This window comes from Melanerpes formicivorus, unplaced genomic scaffold (assembly GCF_026170545.1).
Source record: "Melanerpes formicivorus ecotype bairdi unplaced genomic scaffold, bMelFor1.0.p_v2 SCAF_40, whole genome shotgun sequence".
NCBI classification, from domain to species: domain Eukaryota; kingdom Metazoa; phylum Chordata; class Aves; order Piciformes; family Picidae; genus Melanerpes; species Melanerpes formicivorus.
This window is the reverse complement of record NW_027142392.1, coordinates 1,744,088-1,763,005: the sequence shown is the minus strand read 5'-3', so window position 1 is coordinate 1,763,005 and position 18,918 is coordinate 1,744,088. Positions and strand designations below refer to the sequence as shown.

Here is an 18,918-nt window from a genome sequence, read left to right as displayed (position 1 = left end):
CAGAGCTTCATGAACCTTACAGACAGCTTTGTCCTTCTGTCTCAGTAGAGGCAGGATAATGCAAAGGGGGAAACTACAGCCTCACACAAAGTTGTTAAGCATTACATGTAATGTTTTGCTTTTTTAATGGCAGTTAAGTTCCTTATAGAGATCTTGTGCATTGCTTGCTGCTGCAAAGTAACACCCTGGGCACAGGGACAGACATGTGAAAGAGCATAAAAAGAGGCAAGTGAGAGAAAGGTACAAGATTTGTTACACGATATTGGCCTTTTTTGTATTGTTTTGTGGTTGTTTTTTGTGTTGTGTGGGGGTGGTTGTTGTTGTTGCTTTTACCCAAAGACCTACCTGTTCTTAAAGCAGCACTACCCGATGATAACCTGCACTGCTCTTGGTTAGAATATTGCTGTTTAATTTTTGTTGCACTGTGTATTCATGCTCACATACCCCCATATCTTCTGCAACAGTTTCTGTTGAGACTTCCACCAGCTGAAATACCATTAGAGACACCGGTTTTGAGAAGGATATAACAGTTTTTGAACCATGTCCAGCTTTAGAATTTGAATAAAACCCATAAATATGAATACAAAAGTGCAGAGACTTTAAAATTATTCCTCAGTTCTCAGTTTTCTTGGCTGAAATTGAGAATCTTTACAGAACTGCAATATTTGAGCCAGCTTCTCTGAATTATTACTACAATGTCATTTGTTTCTTTGTGAGTTAGATAATGAAAGCTCGAATAGTATTTAGAAGGAATTAGCCATTCTGTGGATAATAAAAGCTTCCACAAGAGTATTAAACAGGAATAGCTCTTTTAAGAAGGATATAAACTTTTTTCCCCCTCCAGTGCATAAAATAAAGTTAGACAGCAGAAAGAGAATGTGGAAACAGGTTGTTCTGTAACTATTTACCTTGGGATTTCTAGCATCTCTTTCTGCACACCTGAAGCACAACATGATCAGACACTATAATAGGACTTGATGGATGAGAATTGAGGCTTTAAAGACATAAAGAAGAGATAGGCACATTACAGCTGAATATTTCTAGTATCACTGAGCAAAATTATAGTGTAATTACTCTTTCACAGCATAGGGGAGAGCATACTCTTGTATTTCAGCTTACATTGCACTCCTCCTGCCTCAGAGAAGTACAAATACACTGCTGGTAACTCAGGAGGTGAAGCTAGGTTGTCTGTCCAGCATTTCCTGCTTCTTCACACAACCAAAGGGCTCAAGAGTAGCTCATGTGCTTAGCTGAGAGACCATGTTACCCATACTACACAGTCCTGTACAGTACTGCTGTCTGTTCTCTTATACATACAATTCATCAAGTGATAATTCCTAGCTGTTCTGTATATTGCTATTAAACTGTGCAGAGAGGAGGGTTTTGGCCTGCTGTGATTAGGCAAAATGTGATAGAGCTGTTATTATCAGCATGCTAATGAGAGTTTTCTGGTTCACATTGCATAGTTTTGCACTCAGTTTTGTGGTGATTCATCCTATTTATTATGTATTAAGAATGTACTAAATCGTACCCAAATTACTGCACTTACTCTTTGAATAAGAAGTTAATATTCTGAGAAATTTCAGGGGAAGCTATTAATTTCTTCTTAGTTAAATTTATTTAGTGATGAGACCTTTAATTTAGCAATCACTTCCAGACCTTTTCCTCTGTCCCTGGTGATCTGTGCATTGGCAAGTCTGCATACACAAGCCCTGGCAAAGGAAGTTGTTCAGTCTGGAGAAAAGAAGGCTCCGAGGTGACCTAACTGTGGCCTTCCAGTATCTGAAGGGGGCCTACAAGAAGGCTGGGGAGGGACTTCTTAAGATATCAGGTAGTGATAGGACTAGGGGGAATGGAAGCTGGAGGTGGGGAGATTCAGAGTGGACGTGAGGAAGTTCTTCACTGTGAGAGTGGTGAAGCCCTGGAATGGGTTGTCCAGGGAGGTGGTCGAGGCCCCGTCCCTGGAGGTGTTTAAGATCTGGCTGGATGAGGCTCTTGCCAGCCTGATCTAGTGTGAGGTGTCCCTGCCCATGGCAGGGGGGTTGGAACTGGATGATCCATGTGGTCCCTTCCAACCCTGACTGATTCTATGATTCTTTGATTCTATGATCTCAAGAAACTCTGGCTAGAGTTCTTTTTATTGCTTGCTGTTGTGTTTGAGGACTGTGTATGTCAGCAATTCATTATGATTGAAAGTTTGGGGTTTGTTTGGTTTTTTGGTTTTTGTTTTGTTTTGTTTTTCCAAAGGAAGTTTAAAATTTGATGTTCTTGCAGCAATCTCCTAAACCATCAAACTGAGGCTACTTGGTATCCTTATTTAAGGCAATTGACAATCTGGTGTCTCTCACCTAGTAAGGAGCACAGGAAACAGACTGTCCTGCTTTGCCAGACATTGCACCTAAACTGTGGGTAGCCTTGTCTCCCTCCCATGATGCAGGGGGGTTGTGCCTTCATCACTGCCCTGCCTGTGCTGTGCCCACTCAGCTCCCAGATAACTTCTTGACTGCTGCTTACAGAGAATCTGGGAAGTTTACTGACTTACTACAGAAGAGCTGCTGGGGTGAGCATGCTGTGAATGCACCAGGGTTATTTATTTAACTGGTTCTGAAGTAGAGCTTAACAAAAAATCAGAAAATTATAACCCTGTGAAGAAAAATAGTTGTTCAGCATTTGTGTTAATGTGACTGAGATTTTCATAGACAGCTTTGCTTGTTCTATGTCTTAAAAGCAAAACTGGAAATTTTAAACTTCAACTGTTTATTTTTGAAGGCAATTAAAAAAAAAAATCATTCCTACATCTGCAAGATTTATTTCAGATTATTAAAATTCAATATCTTATTCCAAATCAGTTCAGTTTAAAATTGTTTTTCCTTAAGGTAACTCACTCAACCACAGAAATTATCATTTACACAAATTCACTGATTTGCATTGCCTTAGAATAGAATAAACCTTTATTTAGAATAAACCAAACCAGGTTGGAAGAGACCTTCAAGATCATCGCGTCCAACCCATCAACCAATCCAACCCACCCAAACAGCTAACCCATGGCACCAAGCACCCCATCAAGTCTCCTCCTGAACACCTCCAATGACAGCAACTCCACCACCTCCTTGGGCAGCCCATTCCAATGGGCAATCACTCTTTCTCTACAGAACTTCTTCCTAACATCCAACCTGAACCTCCCCTGGTGCAGCCTGAGACTGTGTGCTCTTGTTCTGGTACTGGCTGCCTGGGAGAAGAGACCATCATCTGCCTGTCTACAACCCCCCTTCAGGTAGTTGTAGACAGCAATAAGGTCACCCCTGAGTCTCCTCTTCTCCAGGCTAAGCAGCCCCAGCTCCCTCAGCCTCTCCTCATAGGGCTTGTGTTCCAAGCCCCTCACCAACTTTGTTGCCCTTCTCTGGACATGCTTCAGCAAGTCAACCTCCTTCCTAAACTGAGGGGCCCAGAACTGGACACAGTACTCGAGGTGTGGCCTAACCAGTGCAGTATACAGGGGCAGAATGACCTCCCTGCTCCTGCTGGCCACACTGTTCCTGATGCAGGCCAGGATGCCATTGGCCCTCTTGGCTGCCTGGGCACACTGCAGGCTCTTGTTCATCCTACCATCGACCAGTACCCCCAGGTCCCTCTCTGCCTGGCTGCTCTCCAGCCACTCTGACCCCAGCCTGTAGCTCTGCATGGGGTTGTTGTGGCCATCCCATGCAGAGGGATCCTCAAAAGTCATCTTGTCCAACTCCATGGAATTCTGCAGGGACACCTCCAACTAGATCAGGCTGCCCAGGGCCACATCGAGTCTGATCATGAATGTCTTCAGGGATGGGGCCTCAACCACTGCATAAGAAATATGACCCAAGCTATGGTGTATGACAGAGTTCAGTCAGAGGAGAGATGCACACCACAAAACCAAAAATTCACTTCACAGGAAAGAAATCAGACACAGGTACCATAATTTACTACAACTCTCCAAGCTGGGGTCCTTAATATGCCAGAGCAGCTGAGCTATCTGATTCGTGTAGCTCTCTTTAGAAAAATCTCCTGTCTGAGGCAGCTAGGCTACTCTTTAAAAAAGCAAACAAACAAACAAAAACCCCACAGACTTTCTTCTTGGACACCTATTTACTTGCTAAAGAGAGTTCAATCTCCTTCTCCATTATTAAACAAGAGTTATTGAATGCAATCACCGTGATTGCCTTAATATTGACTCTGGTACCTGTGAGGCATTTCTGGATTTCTGGGGACTGAATGTTGTTTATGAACAGCAGGATTTTCTATATACAATTTCATTTTCTCTCACTCCTTCTAATTCTACTTGAAGTTTATATATTTTCCAGCACTGTGAAATTGACAGTCTCTGAATGCACCAAATACAGAGACACTACCAAATGGCATTTATAAGCATGACTTTATCTGGAAAGAAATCACTGAAAGATCTGCTGAGTTTATAACTGGGAAATCACAACAATTCTTTCTTTTCAATATAAAAAGCCTTTTTCATCTAAGCAAAGAGTTACAGCAAGTGGAAGTTCAATATCTCGCCTTTGAGAATTACAATGTGTTCAGACCAGGTAAAACTATTTGAAAGGAAATATTAAGTAGTGGAAAGTAGCTCTGCATGGTAATTAGAACATTATTTTAGAGAAATAATTAGAAAAATATTTGGATTTCTCCTTTCAGTCTTGGTCACTCTTCTATCCACAGTATCCTTTCCATTTCATACCTAGTTCACAATTTAAAACCTGAACAAGTCTTTGAGGTATGACATGTATAACAAAAAGCGCAATCAGCATGCTCCTTTCCTTTTCCCTTGGTGCACTGAAGGAAATAGGTATTGATACCCCTGGTTGTGCACCTAGACTGATGTGGAGAAAGCATTGCCTAAATCCTGCTTTGCAGGAGCCATCAGGAAAAGGGTGTATCTCTGTATCCACATTGTTGGGGTTTTTTGCCCCCAGGTTCTTTCACCCCCACTCAGATGACCTGACTTTTCTCTTTTTAAAGGTACTATGTGATAGCAAAGTGTTTCACATTCTAACAGAAGTACTAGAAGAAAAAAACCATGGCCAGTTTCTTCCAGAAAGGTCATTTACTTAGTCTAGATAACATGGATCCCTTGTGGGTCCCATTTCCCTGCTGCATCTCTGCCAAACATCTTTTTCAGCAGTGCTCAGGTGTACACACTACCTAAACAAGGATGTCTGCACATAAATTGGATATGGAAGTTTAGGAATGCAAGCAGAGGGCCTGACAGTTTGTGTCTTCTCTCACTACTGACTGTGCTGATTGGAGAGCAACACCACCAGAGTAATTATGCAAAAATATGGTGTGGAAAATCTTGCAGTCTTTCACTGCAGAATGTCTTTTGATGAAGCAGATTCTCTTTTGCTCTTCTGTGGTACTTCAGTGCTGTTTCTCCTTTCGTCATAGCACTTAGTGATACAATGAAAATATATGAATGACATCCAGAATGTTTTATCCTACCTTTTTGTCTGCATGGGTGAATATGCATTCTAGTTCCGAGAAAAGCTTGTAAAATCTACAAAAGCTTGTAAAAGCTACAAAATGAACTTTCCCAATTCTAGAAGAAGAGGGGAAAAAAACCCAAACAGAAACATCAAACAGAAGTGACAGACATAATTCACACCACAGTAAAGGGAAGGAAACCTATGCCAACAGTGATATTTTTAAAGTTTGAAATTTTCAGCTTTTGTGAAATGGGAAAAGTTCTGTTAGACCAAGAACTGTAAATGAATTTTGGTGGGTTTATGTGATTTTGAGAGTAAGAAAACTGAGTCAGACTGTGTCGGTAGGGAGGAAAGGTTTGTTGGGTTGGGTTTCTTTGTGGATTCTGATCAAGTTTCTGCAGCGTTACAACTGTACTGAATGCAATTTGAAAACACTGACTTTTATTTCTTAAGGGCTGCCTTGTGAGCCTGTTTGCATCAATAGAATAAACCAGGTTGGAAGAGACCTTCAAGATCATCACGTCCAACCTATCACCCAACACCACCTAATCAACTAACCCATGGCACCAAGCACCCTGTCAAGTCTCCTCCTGAACACCTCCAGTGATGGCGACTCCACCACCTCCCCGGGCAGTCCATTCCAATGGGCAATCACTCTCTCTGTGTAAAACTTCCTCCTGACCTCCAGCCTGAACTTCCCCTGGCGCAGCCTGAGACTGTGTCCTCTTGTTCTGGTGCTGGCTGCCTGGGAGAAGAGACCAACCTCTGCCTGTTTACAACCCCCCTTCAGGTAGTTGTAGAGAGAAATAAGGTCACCCCTGAGTCTCCTACTCTCCAGGCTAAGCAGCCTGGACCTTTGTTCCCAAAGCCAGGGGTCCAACAGTGCTGGTAAAGATAGAGGTGAAGTGTTGAGAAGCTCTGCCTTTTCATCATTGGTGACTAATTCATCTTTCCTGTTTAACAGCAGGCCAATATTTTCCTTCTATTTTTGCTTGTTGTTTACATTCCTGAAGAACCTTTTCTTGTAGCTTTTGACATCTTTGGCAAATTTCAATTCAGACTGAGCTTCTCCTTCTCTAACTGTATCTCTGCATGCTGTGGCAATGCCGTTGTAGTTCTCAATAGGTATTTGTCAAAGTTTCTGGAGGGTATCTTTTTGACTGCTGTGTTATTCCTTCACAGAGTTGGTAAGCTGTAGGAAATTAATTTCAACCACACAGATTAAATGCTTGTGAGAACTGACTCATTCTGTATTTGTACCTCAGCATTGTCTGCACTGTCAGCATTTTGTCAAGACTTAAAAAGACAACAAAATGCTCCTAGAGGCTAGCTTTGTGGCATGAATGTGTGAAGCTGCTCTGTTTTCACCTTGGAGGAAGTCAGCTTTTCCTTCCATTATTTGTCAGTCCATTTTAAGCAAACATTTCCACCAAAGATAAAGCCAAGTCTATGTTGACTGTTGCATGGCTGAATCTGAAAATATAATTCTATACTGAGGCAGACCATCAGCCTGTTTATTTAGCATCCAGTTTCTATGAGAGGCCAGTGCTGTGTATTTCAGTAAAGATGCTTGTGTCTCCACCATCTTCTTTTGCCTAGGTAGAAGTATCATTGCTGTAAGTAGGCAAGCTACCTGTGATGAGATCTGTGAGTAGCCCTTGACATAGAAGGCTATTCTTAAGGATCTAAATAAATTCTGGGAGTAGGCATGTTGGAAAAGACATTAGAAATGAGGATAAATTGTTATAGACTTTGCAAAAGTTTTGTAAAGACAAATGAGTAATAAGTGATGTCTTGTTCCTAATACCAGCACAGCTATCAATCTCTAACAATGCCACATGTGACTGAGAAATTGCTCTAGGAATATTCACATGTTGGTTTAAGAAGTCACAAATAGTGAAGCATTTTAAACTCTGAATATCTTTCTGTAGCAGAAAAAAGTTTTTTCACCATTCAAACTATTAGACATCAGAATAAACTCCCAAGGGAGGTGGTGGATTTCCCTACATTAGACAGTTTCAAGGTCCCTCTTGACAGGGCGCTACCCTGAAAAGTTGAAATAGATGATCCTTGGGGTCTCTTTGAACCTGGGATTCTATGAATCTCTTGCCAAGGCACTGGAGCTATATTTTAGGTTAAATAGCTGTGGGTTGAAATAAGATCTTCTTCCCACTGCCAGAAGTCACAGGCTTGTAACCTGCTGGGTGATGCTCTTCTTGATGCTGGTGTCTGTCCTTCCCACCCTTAAGGTGGCTCCTGCCTCAGCAGTCTCTTTGGCCTCCTTATCAGTGTCATCTGTCATCCTTAACACAAAAAAGACATCTTGTTTCTTGGTTAGGATAGTTTGGCTTATTTTAATGAACTGAAGGAACTTTGGGCTTCCTTTTTTTCATTTTTCAATCTGAATTTCAGCCTCTAGGAACACCTGTATGCAATCTGGATAAAACTGCCTAGCCTGTGCAGACAGAAAGTCAAGCTATCTGACTTCACAATTACTTGTGTACTTAAAATCCATGCTCTTCAATACTTCTTTCTAATTATTTGTGAAGCAGAATCCTCTTCCAGCTGTGAAGGACACAGAAAAAAGAGGTTAGTAGGAAAAAAATGCAGCTGGAATTCTCCACTGTAAGTCTAACCTGAAAAAGAGAGCATCAAATGTGTAGAACCTGTTTTCTGCAGCTGAAATGCTATCCAACTGTGCCTGAGGAGGGAGAGAAAGTTAATGAGCTGGTGTCCTACTGTGAGAGCATGTGCTGAGGATGTCTGAAATCTAGCAGAGCAGAAGAGATTTTCCTATTTTGGGGTCCAGGTTTCTCATTTTTAATGTGTTCCACTGAAGAAATTTAAGTGTGTGTATTTGCTTCTGTGAAATACTTTCTCTGGTCTAGCAGAAATAAGTCTTGTGACAAACTGACAGGCCTCTTCAATAATGAGCAGAACAGATATACATTTTAGTAACAGCAGTACCCTCAAGTTATCCACTCAGTTTCCACTTGAACCTCTGCCTCCCACACAACTCAGTTTTTAAGATGCATCAAGGGAAGGTGCACTAGAACAAAATCCTGATGGAGACACTTTGTCTGGAGTCTCACCTGCCAATGGTTGGTTCATGCTTGAAAACAGATTTCTTTGCTATAGCTCTTTAATCTTTTGGAGAGACCCTGCTAACTTTTCCAATAATGTTTGTTATTGGCATTAATAATTATTACACAATAACATAAGTTATTGATGTTAATAAGTGAAGTTACTGAAGTCTTTTGCTAGTTTCTCCCATACAGACTAAATACTTCAAGTATTATCTGCCTTCTCTCACTTCTGTGTTGGGGGAACAGCCCATTCTCAGGACTTAACCTGTTACATTCTCAGATGCTGTTATGAGGAACACCAGAGGATAGTCTGTAAGAAATTAATAATCATAGAATCATAGAAGTTGGTTTTGGTTTGAAAGGACCTTAAAGATCATCTACTTCCAACACTCTTGCCATGAGCCAGGGTACCTTCCACTAGATCAGCTTGTTTAAAGCCTCATTCAGTCTGGCCTTGAACACTTCCAAGGTTGAAGCCTCCACAACTTCTCTGGGCAATCTATTCCAGTGCCTCACTACTCACAGTAAAAAACTTCTTGCATCTAACCTAAATCTATCCTTTTGGTTTAAAGCTATTAACCCTTGTCCTACTACTACATGCTCTTGTAAAAAGCGTCTTTCCAGCTTTCTTGTAGGCTCCCTAAGTCTATCAAGAACAGCATCTGTGAGAAGCATGGTAAACAAAGTGCACAGTCACAGTCTGCAATGGGAAGAAAATTATAGTGAATTACATGAACACCAATCCATTCTATCCAATAAATGAGGTAAGGGTATACTGAGAAAATGGTGTATGACCTGATAATCAAAGGCTGTTGAAAGATGCTTTCAGAGAGGGGACAGGTTAAATTTGCACGGGCAGTTTTAATTCTGACCTGTTCTAACCTCATCTTTGCTGATCTTTTGGGAATACCCATTGAAATTGTGAGGTTTGTACCCTTTCCTAGTGTTTTGTTAAAAGGAAAACTATCTACCTCACATTACAAAAAGATACCATTTATTTTCTATTACTTCTCAATGGGGCTTTTGGGTTCTCTAATTTGTTGAAACTGCTAAACCTCTAAATACAAGTTTGCATCATTAACAGATACATGCTCAAAATACTCAGACATATCCTGATATTTTTATTCACTAAGTACACAAGTCCTTATGGGATTCATGTGCACAAACAAGCTTAAGCAGATCTGCTGACAAGACATTACCTAGAAATTACACATCCCCTTGATGTCTGTTTTTTTCTAACCATGTGGTGTACAACAAAATATTACTGTCCCAAACACTTTGGTTTTTGTTCCTCTGTGACCTCCATTTGTATTTACATATTAAAACATGGGTTTAAATAATTGACTTGACCAAGATCAGTTGAAAATCCATGGCACTGCACCTGCAATTAAAAATTGCTAGTTGGTACTTTCATCACAGTAAAACCCTTCCCTCATTCTAATACTCACTACAATTCATTTCTTAAAATATTACTTCTATAAAAGTTTGTTCAATTATGCAACTTTTCAAATTTAAACAACCAGAGAAATTATTTTCCAGTAGCATTACTGAGTTAAATTAAATCTTAAGCCCTGCCCTTCCTGTCAGCAGCACCCAGTGTCCAGCTCAGTTGTAATTCAATTCACTCCTCACTGTCATGGACTCTTCTTCCTACAGCAGTTTAAAAGGTCTAATTTTTGCTTCAAATTTTCATTCTGTGTATACCATCATCTGTGAGAAAAGACGTTTTCTTTGTGTGTGTTTTCATCTGAGAGCTTATTGCAGTGCAAAGTCCAATCCTCTAAAGCTTCCAATTGGTTCTCATAGTTTAGGTAGCTATCTATAAAGTATCTAACTCTCTAACCTCTACATTTTTGGTATATCAGAGAACTGAATCTTGTAGCAAGACATTTTTACTACAAATGTTGTTATACCCTGTTCTGTACAGTTCTTTCAGCAACACACCATGCAGCATCCCAGAAAATCACAGTGTAAGAGAGATGTTAGTCTGGAGCCATCTACTGGTTTTATTGCTGAGCTTTAATACACAAGATTTGCAAAAATAATTAACACATATAAGTATAAAAATAGCAGCATGTGTGAACAGATTAATCACCTAAGTATGTGATGTTTATTTATTTTCAGGATCAAATGGTGAACTTCATATGGCCCAGTTATCAAAAATTTTAAAAGAAGACATATTTATTTAGGTTGCTTTCACAAACAAAATAAAAATGGAAGGGAGTGGGTCTAAAAAGGACTCTATTCTTAGTAACAGCCAGAAGAAATGAAGGATTAAAGAAATATTAATGTTAAAATGAAAAAAAAAAGGTAAAATCATCCATACATCTCTAGTTTTATTGCAGTGATGATAGAATATATAGAATTAACCAGGTTGGAAAAGACCTTCGAGATCATCGAGTCCAACCTATCACCCAACACTATCTAAGATAAACAAGTACTGCCTTACTTGATGCTTCCTAAGATTTCAGCTGTCCTAAACCAGCTAAGGTGCACTATGTATGGTTTTCTTGGGATTAAAAAAGGTCTCTGGCAACTCTGTCATGTTCTTCAAAGGTTTTAATTAAAAATAAAGTCAGACCAACAAAAGGTAAGAGGGGAACAAAAGTACAAAGCCTTTAAAACCAGAACTTCTAATAAACAAGCTACCACAAAGTAAAAATAATCCAGACACTTTAGAGACTGAAAGTGTATTTATATAATGATGCTGTTAAGTATATGTTTATTCATTATATATCAGTGATTATTTGTGTTGTAATTTAGTCTTATTTCTATTACTGCCTGAAGAGATGCAATTTTAATGTGCTTCCAGGAGCAAAAGAGAGTGTTTTACAGATTGTACCTGTCTGGGAGAGAATTTTTGCACCTGATAAGTAAGTATCCATATCCATCTAGGTGCATGTCCATATGTATACCCACAAAGAAAGAAAAAACTATTTTTCATATATATAGCTATATATCACAATCAACTCATTATGCTAATGTCTGTATGTACATACATGCATATATATGCATAATTGCATCTGTGTATATACATGTATATATGAGTGCAGTGTATGTGCATTCATCTACATGTAGACATACATATACACTTACACATGTGTATGCACATGTGTGCATTCTGATATATATCACACCTAACTTCTAACTTGTACCTTCTACAACCTCAGCTAAGCAAAATCCTCTGTTGACTGTCACTTGTCCCGGGATTAAACACTTGCTGTTATTCGTGCTTGCCCTCGTCGCATCCATCAGCAGGACAGACTTCCAAGAGGAGCTGTAAGTGGCAAGTAATTTTATCAAGAAATGCAAAATGCAACTTAAAATGTACAAAGGGCAGATACACAATAAGACTTCCCAGCATAAACAGGAAAGCATAAACATATTGCAGGTTTGGAGACCAGACCACGGGAGCTAAAACCAAGAAGAAAGACATCGCCACCATCACAAATGGAACTGGCAGAAACACCTGCAAAAGAGAAAAACAGTATCAGTTTAGGAAATAATCTGATCAACTGTGATTTTTATGCCTCACCCACAGGAGTAACAGTGCATTCTTCCCTAAAGTACAATTTCCCACCCTTCTGTAATCTCACCCAGGATGAGATTCATCTGACCTCTAACTGCCTACAAGATAGGCATCGTTGCTAAAGTACTTGTTCAGGCTCCTTCTATTGTCCAAAGGGAGACACAGACAGTACCTGAAAACCATTTGTCCATATAGGGGCTCCTCAGGGTTGGGTGCCTAGAAGAGGCGTACACTTCTAACCTACCTTTCAGACCGCTAGGCTGAGATGAAATCAAGCCTGTCCTCAATGTCTGTGGTAGTGCCAGGAAAGACAAGGATAGATCAAGATTCAATTAACCACGAATTGCCAGCCTGGATCCCACACTGCTCCACACTAGTATGGTTTCATGCTGTTTATACATCTTCCTCATTCTGCACATACCCATCCCTTGTTTTCAAGAGCAAGCTCTCTGGAGCAGAGCCCATCTCTTTGTTTCTTTTCCTTCTACACTGACATTTTTGCATAAGGCTTTAAACATCATGGGCATTATCTGTCTTTTTGGGTTGCACTTGTTCTGTAACTTCAGCTGCTCAAGACTCAGAAAAATCTATACAAACATTTGGTAAGTTATTTCCATTTACTTTGTAAGGTCGATGCAGATGAGGCTCCCGGTACCGAAGTACAATCAGACTGGCACAAGTCAATCCAATCATAAGCCAGGCAGAAAATCCAAAGTAATTTGTTAATGTAATAAGGTCAGAGGGGATGATAAAAATGGATGCAATGGTGGTTGAAAAAATAATGGCTGGTGCTGGAGTACAGGTGTGGACATTAAGCATGGATATTAGAACAGGCAAATGTCCTGACTGACTTCCAGCATAGCTTAATCGACCTAGTGTGAACATGCTGCTGTTGAGGGCACCAAATATTGAGACAGCAACAGAGAGAGGAATGATCCAGGCAACAGAGGGGATCACTCGATCAGCCCAAGTGACAGCCACAGCAACTGCAAGAAAGCAAAGGATTAGTGTAATGTAGGTACCAAGTTCTGTACTACAAACTGAACAGAAACAAAACTCAGAATACAGGAACCCCCTCTTATTTACCAGCAATGCCTGCTTTTTGGTAACAGTGGTCAAATGTGACTAACCTAATCCTAAGGGTGTTTAATTCAGGAGCTAAACATTTCTGGAGGGGGATGACAGCAAGAAGGAGTACTGCCTCTGCTGGGGCCAATAGTAGTGTAATGGACTGCCCAGGAGGAGCACACTGCATCTCACAACCATGAATCACAAATGTACATGCACAGGCAAGACCATGTGGGAAAGGAAATGACTGCATCGACCCCTGGTGTGACTGCAGTGGTGACATGATCTACTGTTATGAGGAAACTGCCAACAGGAGGGCATGCATGTGCAGAGATGGGTCAGCAAGCATGTGATTAATGAGGTTTTGCTTTGTGTGGAAATGGGAAAGATTATTTCTGAACAAGAGATATTCAACAGTGCTTGGAAATCAGCTATAGCCCATACTGTAGCAACAACTAACATTTAGTGGGTCTACAGCAAACTGCCACAACATACCTGGGTCCTGCAGTGATCTGCACAGCATAAGACATTATTAAAGATGGGGCAAACAACCCCCCCCCCCAAAAAAAAAAGTAGTGAAAGAACAAAAAACACAGCAATGCACAACAATATATAAAACAAGAGCTATCATTTTCAGTCTATCTTCTCAGCTGACACAGATAAGCACAGCTCCCCAGTATATTTGGAGGTGGTGATGCAGCTGCTACTCAGGGATGCTCTGGTATTCACTGCCTTTCATTGCAGGATGGATCTGCAAATGTATGCATCTCTCCCAGCAGAGAATCTGACAATGGCTGAGTGCTGATATTGGGCTGCGAGTGACAGCAGCAGCAGTGCCATTTATGTTATTGAGATGTTTCTGCAGGAAAAGAACATGTGAAAAACAACCTATCCATCCAAAAGGAGGCATGCTTGGTTTTGTCCCTCCTGTAGGCAAGGTCTGACAGCTCAGTCTCATTGCAGTGGTATTAATAAAGTTCTGCTTGGACAGCCAAGGAGAAATACAGTTCCTGTTAGCCATTTTCATGGACAGCTTATTGGTGCAGCATCTGAGAGAGGTTTTAAATATGTTGTCTTGTGACTGGGGGTCTTCTATTTACCATTAATTATCTACACACAGACTCTCCTGAAATGGCACATTTTTGTGTCCTTTTTTTCCATATACCTGGTTTGGTTTATTCTAAAGTTTATTCATCACAGTAGACTTGTCTACCTCCTAAACAGTAATGGGTTTAGCCTGAGAAACCATGAGGCAGGGAAGAAAGGCAGGAGGATTGAAACTACAGGAAAACAAAAGTCTTTTCCATACTCAAAAGAGACCTGATCTTCACCTGATTTTTCCAGGGTTTAATACAGTTCTGATTTCTTTTCAGGTGGTGCAGCTATAAGCCAACATTTTCAACACCTGCCTGCATTGATTCCAACTTCTGTCATACAGTAAAATGAAGCAAAAATTATCTCTTAAAATTTAGAATGAACTCCAAACTTTCTGACTGGGAAGTCAGATGAGAAGAAGTAACCCAGTAAACTGACATCAGATCACATAGAATCCCAGAACGTTAGGGGTCAGAAGGGATCTCTAAAGACCATCTAGACCAACACCCCTGCCAGAGCAGGATCGCCTGAATTGTGTCCAGGAGGGTTTTGAGTGTCTCCAGAGAAGGAGACTTCACGACCTCTCTGGGCAGCCTGTTCCAGTGCTCTTTCACCCTTACAGTGACAAAGTTTTTCCTTATGTTTAGGTCAAGCTTCCCATGCTTGAACTTGTTCCCATTACCCCTTGTCCTACCATTGGACATCACTGAGAAGAACCTGGGTATGCTAACGGGCAACACCTTATTATTAAATAATCAAACAAAACCTTACCTGAAGAGACAATTTCCTTAGGTGTGAGGACAGTCAGATATGAGATATTTACCAGTAAATAAAAAACAATTACTGAAGGAACAGCAGTCATCACAGTTAAAGGGATATTTCTGCTGGGATTTTTCATCTCCTCTGAAAAACACAATTCAAAAAGTCTAATAAAGCAAGCAGGTTAGCTTCTGCCTGTGTGTTTCAGTGGTGAATCTGCACAGAGTGCAACAAGACTGATAGCAAAAGTCTGCCCCAACCCCTAATTATGGCTGCACAGCTACATTGCTTGTGGGGTCCTACAGTGATTCTCAAATAGCTCATTATCAAAGAAGCCTAAACAATTCTTTCCTTTTTTGTTGGCTTTTGTTGCAGTTGGTTTGTTTTGGTTTGTTTTGGTTGGTTGGTTTTGTTGTTCTTATTTAACTATTTTTTTTAATGGTCATGGATGGATATCCTATATATCATTAAAAAAATGGCAAAATGCCTAATAACTGATTAAACACATATTTGACTTACAAAACTGATTTGCTAAGAAATGTTCAAGCAGCCATACTTCTAAATCTGTAGCTTAACTGTGAGATTCTAAAGTCATGTTATTTACTCTTACATCATCTCATGAGCCCTGATCTGAAGATTTCTGAATATATTTTCCCATTCCTGCACAAAACCTTTCTCTTTACTATTACAGCAGGAAATACAGAAAAAGTAAGGGAGAGACTAAAGGTGTTGACAGAAGAGCAGTGAAACAGTGGCTTTAAAAGATGGATTCTGTTGTTGATTATCTTTCCCAGGGCAAAGCTGGCAAATTGTTTAGTGCTAATTCTGGCATCTTAGCTTAAAGCTACTTTTACCAATTAAGAAAAACCTCCAAATTTTCCAGCTAAGACCCTGAGACACTGACACATTCCTGACCATCTGATAGTCCCAGGAAAGATAGAGCTGGTTCCAGAACCCTAATAACTCATCTTCTTCTTAGTCAAAAAGGGTCTTTGTCTCTTTCATTTTTTCATTCCTTCCTTCTTGCTCTCCCTCCTCTTCCCTGGTTCCCTCAGCATTTACAAGAGGCTTCACTAGAGTTACTTCAGCTCTTTTTAGGAGACAGAAATCCCTTTCCCCCCTGAAATATAGTTTCTGTTTCCTGCCTAGAACAGCAGCTTTGATCCTGTTCCCAGTGCTGGCTGCACTGCACAGGGCCACAGTGACTGAATGAGCACGCCAGAGGAGTTCAGATACAGACTATCACAGAAATTGGGATTTATTTCAAATGTAAGAAATACACTTGGCAATTTTGAGCCCAGAAGAGGACAATCACCAAAACTGCCAATTTAATTTTATCTTTCCATTTGTTTTGTTACTCCTCACAGTCCTGCCATCCAGCTGGCACCTGATGCTTTAGCTGAAGCTGACATGAATGAAGTTATTGTTGACAAATAGGAAATTCAGCTCAGAAGGGGACTATTGCATATGTTGCATCTGTCTAAACAGCTGTGCTGCCCAGTGTATGGTATTCATTATTACTGGCAATTGATGTGAAAATAAATCCACATTTTACCAATAGTCTTGGATTTTTTCAGGCCTTACAAAGCTAAACATTTGCCTTTAAGGAAGCCTTCAAAAGATTTCAAACCTCTACTTTCCTGATTTATGTCACCTTTTTTACAGCAGTCTGTTTTTAACACTGGGATAGCTGTACTGTAATAATGTCATTTTTTTTTTAAACATTAACCCAATTTTCACGCTGTTCTCACCATTGAACTTTGTCTTATGCATTTCACACATACAGATTATTTAATGTTTTACATGTGATGGAGGTCACTGGCTAAGTAGGGTTAAAGATAAGAGCAACATCCACCTGCTTATAACTTTGTGAGTCTGATGATACTATAAAACCCTATTCATTTAACTTGTTTTGTACATTGCTAACATTATGAGCGTTTTCTCTGCAGTCTTCATGAAAACCTGCTCTATTTGTTGCTGCCACGTGTGTCATCAGATATAGAATAAGGAAAGCAATTATATCTTCAAAAAGGCTTTGAGTGTTCAAAATTGAGCACAAGCTGTATAGCATCACAGAATTCTTCTGATTGGAAAAGACCTTTCAGGTCATTGAGTCTATCCACTGTCTAACTGTAGCAAGTCTGGTGCTAAAACATGCCCCTCAGCACCAAATCCCTGCCTCTTTTAAATACCTCCAGAAATGGTGATTACAAAAGAATTTATACCACTTTCCTTAGATTCTTCTTCAGCTTCTGTGCAAAACTCCATTTTCCCATGGAAGTGACTACTGAACATCCTATATATACACCAAAAAATTACTATATTTTAGTACAATTCAAAAGTAATTTGTCCACTTATGAACCAGCTTCCTAGCCTCAGAGATGGCACAGATATTTAAATCTCAGGTAGTGATAGGACTAGGGGGCATGGAATGAAGCTGGAGGTGGGGAGATTCAGGCTGGATGTGAGGAGGAGGTTCTTCACCATGAGAGTGGTGAAACCCTGGAATGGGTTGTCCAGGGAGGTGGTCGAGGCCCCGTCCCTGGGGGTGTTTAAGAGCAGGCTGGATGAGGCTCTGTCCAGCCTGATCTAGTGTGGGGTGTCCCTGCCCATGGCAGGGGGGTTGGAACTAGATGATCCTTGTGGTCCCTTCCAACCCTGAATGAAACTATGAAACTATGAAACTATGAAATACAAATGATTCAATTATCCTTTTTTCATTTGGTCCTCACAGTGCACAGTTTGACACATATTTCTTAAACCTTCTCTATAAATGTACTGATACAGATAACAAGAAAGAAAGATAGAAATGTATCTTTTTTAAGATATGAAAAATATGTTCATGCCTGAGATTTTAAATGAAGCATTTTGATTTCTTTTTGTACTCTTTAGGAAATGTCAGCCTGATTCTGGAGACTGCAGAAGCAGCAAGAAATTTCCCTAGAAAGAACAACACATCTTCTACCAGCCCAAACAAATATAAGACTTAACACATAACGTGAGAGACACTGGAGTCTTGGAGGAGAGACAATTTCTATCAGGGTGAGCTGAGGAGCATTAGAATGGTGATTGCAAACTGAAGAGGAGATACCTGCCATATAATTGAGGGACCACCAGCCACCGTATGCATACAGTCCTTGGAAGAAGGCTTCAGCAATCTGTGATGCACTGGGGATCTCTGAGCTGAATGGGTCCTCAAACCTCATCAGATTCTCCTTTTTCCCACCAGCAAGGAGAACTATGCCACCAACAGCAATTACAGACAAGGCCATCATCTTCAGCAGAGTGAAAATTGTCTGCACCCACGCTGCCATTTTGACGCTGCGGCCATTCAAAATCCCCAGGGACCAGAGAACGACCAAGGCCAAGCATTTCTTCAGCACTTCTGGTGCAGGGCAAATGCCATAAAAGGGCTGGGTAGCATACTCAGCAAACAGCAAGGCTCGAGCAGCATTTGATGCTGGCTTGGTAAATGTTGACGTCCAGATGAACATGAAGGCAGGTAGGGATCCAAGGCCTCTTTTAATATGGCTGTATTCTCCTCCGGAGAAGGGGAGAGTGGTCCCCAGCTCTGCATAGCAGAGAGCCCCCATCAGAGAAACCAGCCCGGATGCAGTCCAGATCGTTAGCGCAACCCCGACGTTGAGTAAGGAATGCTTTAGCACCCCTGTGGGAGAGACAAAGATCCCTGCCCCAACAATTGTTCCTACAATAAAACTTACACCATCAAAATAACCTATATTCCTTTTGAGTCGAATCTTGGCCTTTTCTTTGCTTTGCACAACCTTCAGATCATTGCTTTTGTCTTTTCCCATTATTTTCTGGTTGTTTTGTTTTTCACAGCAGATGACTTCGGAGGCTGGATTGCATCTATCTCACTTGGCTCTTAGCAGCCCCTCACAGACTTACTTGCTAG

General features: G+C 40.6%; 1 protein-coding gene across 1 annotated transcript; it reads right to left on the bottom strand.

Moving 5' to 3' along the window:
• Nucleotides 1-11,092: 11,092 nt before the first annotated feature.
• Nucleotides 11,093-18,918, bottom strand: SLC7A13 (solute carrier family 7 member 13). The gene is made up of 4 exons (XM_068158496.1): nt 18,094-18,918; nt 15,015-15,146; nt 12,702-13,066; nt 11,093-12,020 (listed from the first exon to the last, which is right to left on the bottom strand). Exons 1-4 carry the CDS (start codon nt 18,815-18,817, stop codon nt 11,775-11,777), a joined length of 1,467 nt encoding a protein of 488 aa, XP_068014597.1. The 5' UTR covers nt 18,818-18,918; the 3' UTR covers nt 11,093-11,774.

Excerpts from the sequence above, each read along its gene's own strand:
- SLC7A13 (XM_068158496.1), bottom strand. The coding sequence starts at position 18,817 with ATGGGAAAAGACAAAAGCAATGATCTGAAGGTTGTGCAAAGCAAAGAA. Across the intron at positions 15,147-18,093 it reads GTCCCTCAATTATATGGCAG|AGGAGATGAAAAATCCCAGC; the intron begins GTATCTCCTCTT and ends TGTGTTTTTCAG. Across the intron at positions 13,067-15,014 it reads TAAGGAAATTGTCTCTTCAG|TTGCTGTGGCTGTCACTTGG; the intron begins GTAAGGTTTTGT and ends GCTTTCTTGCAG.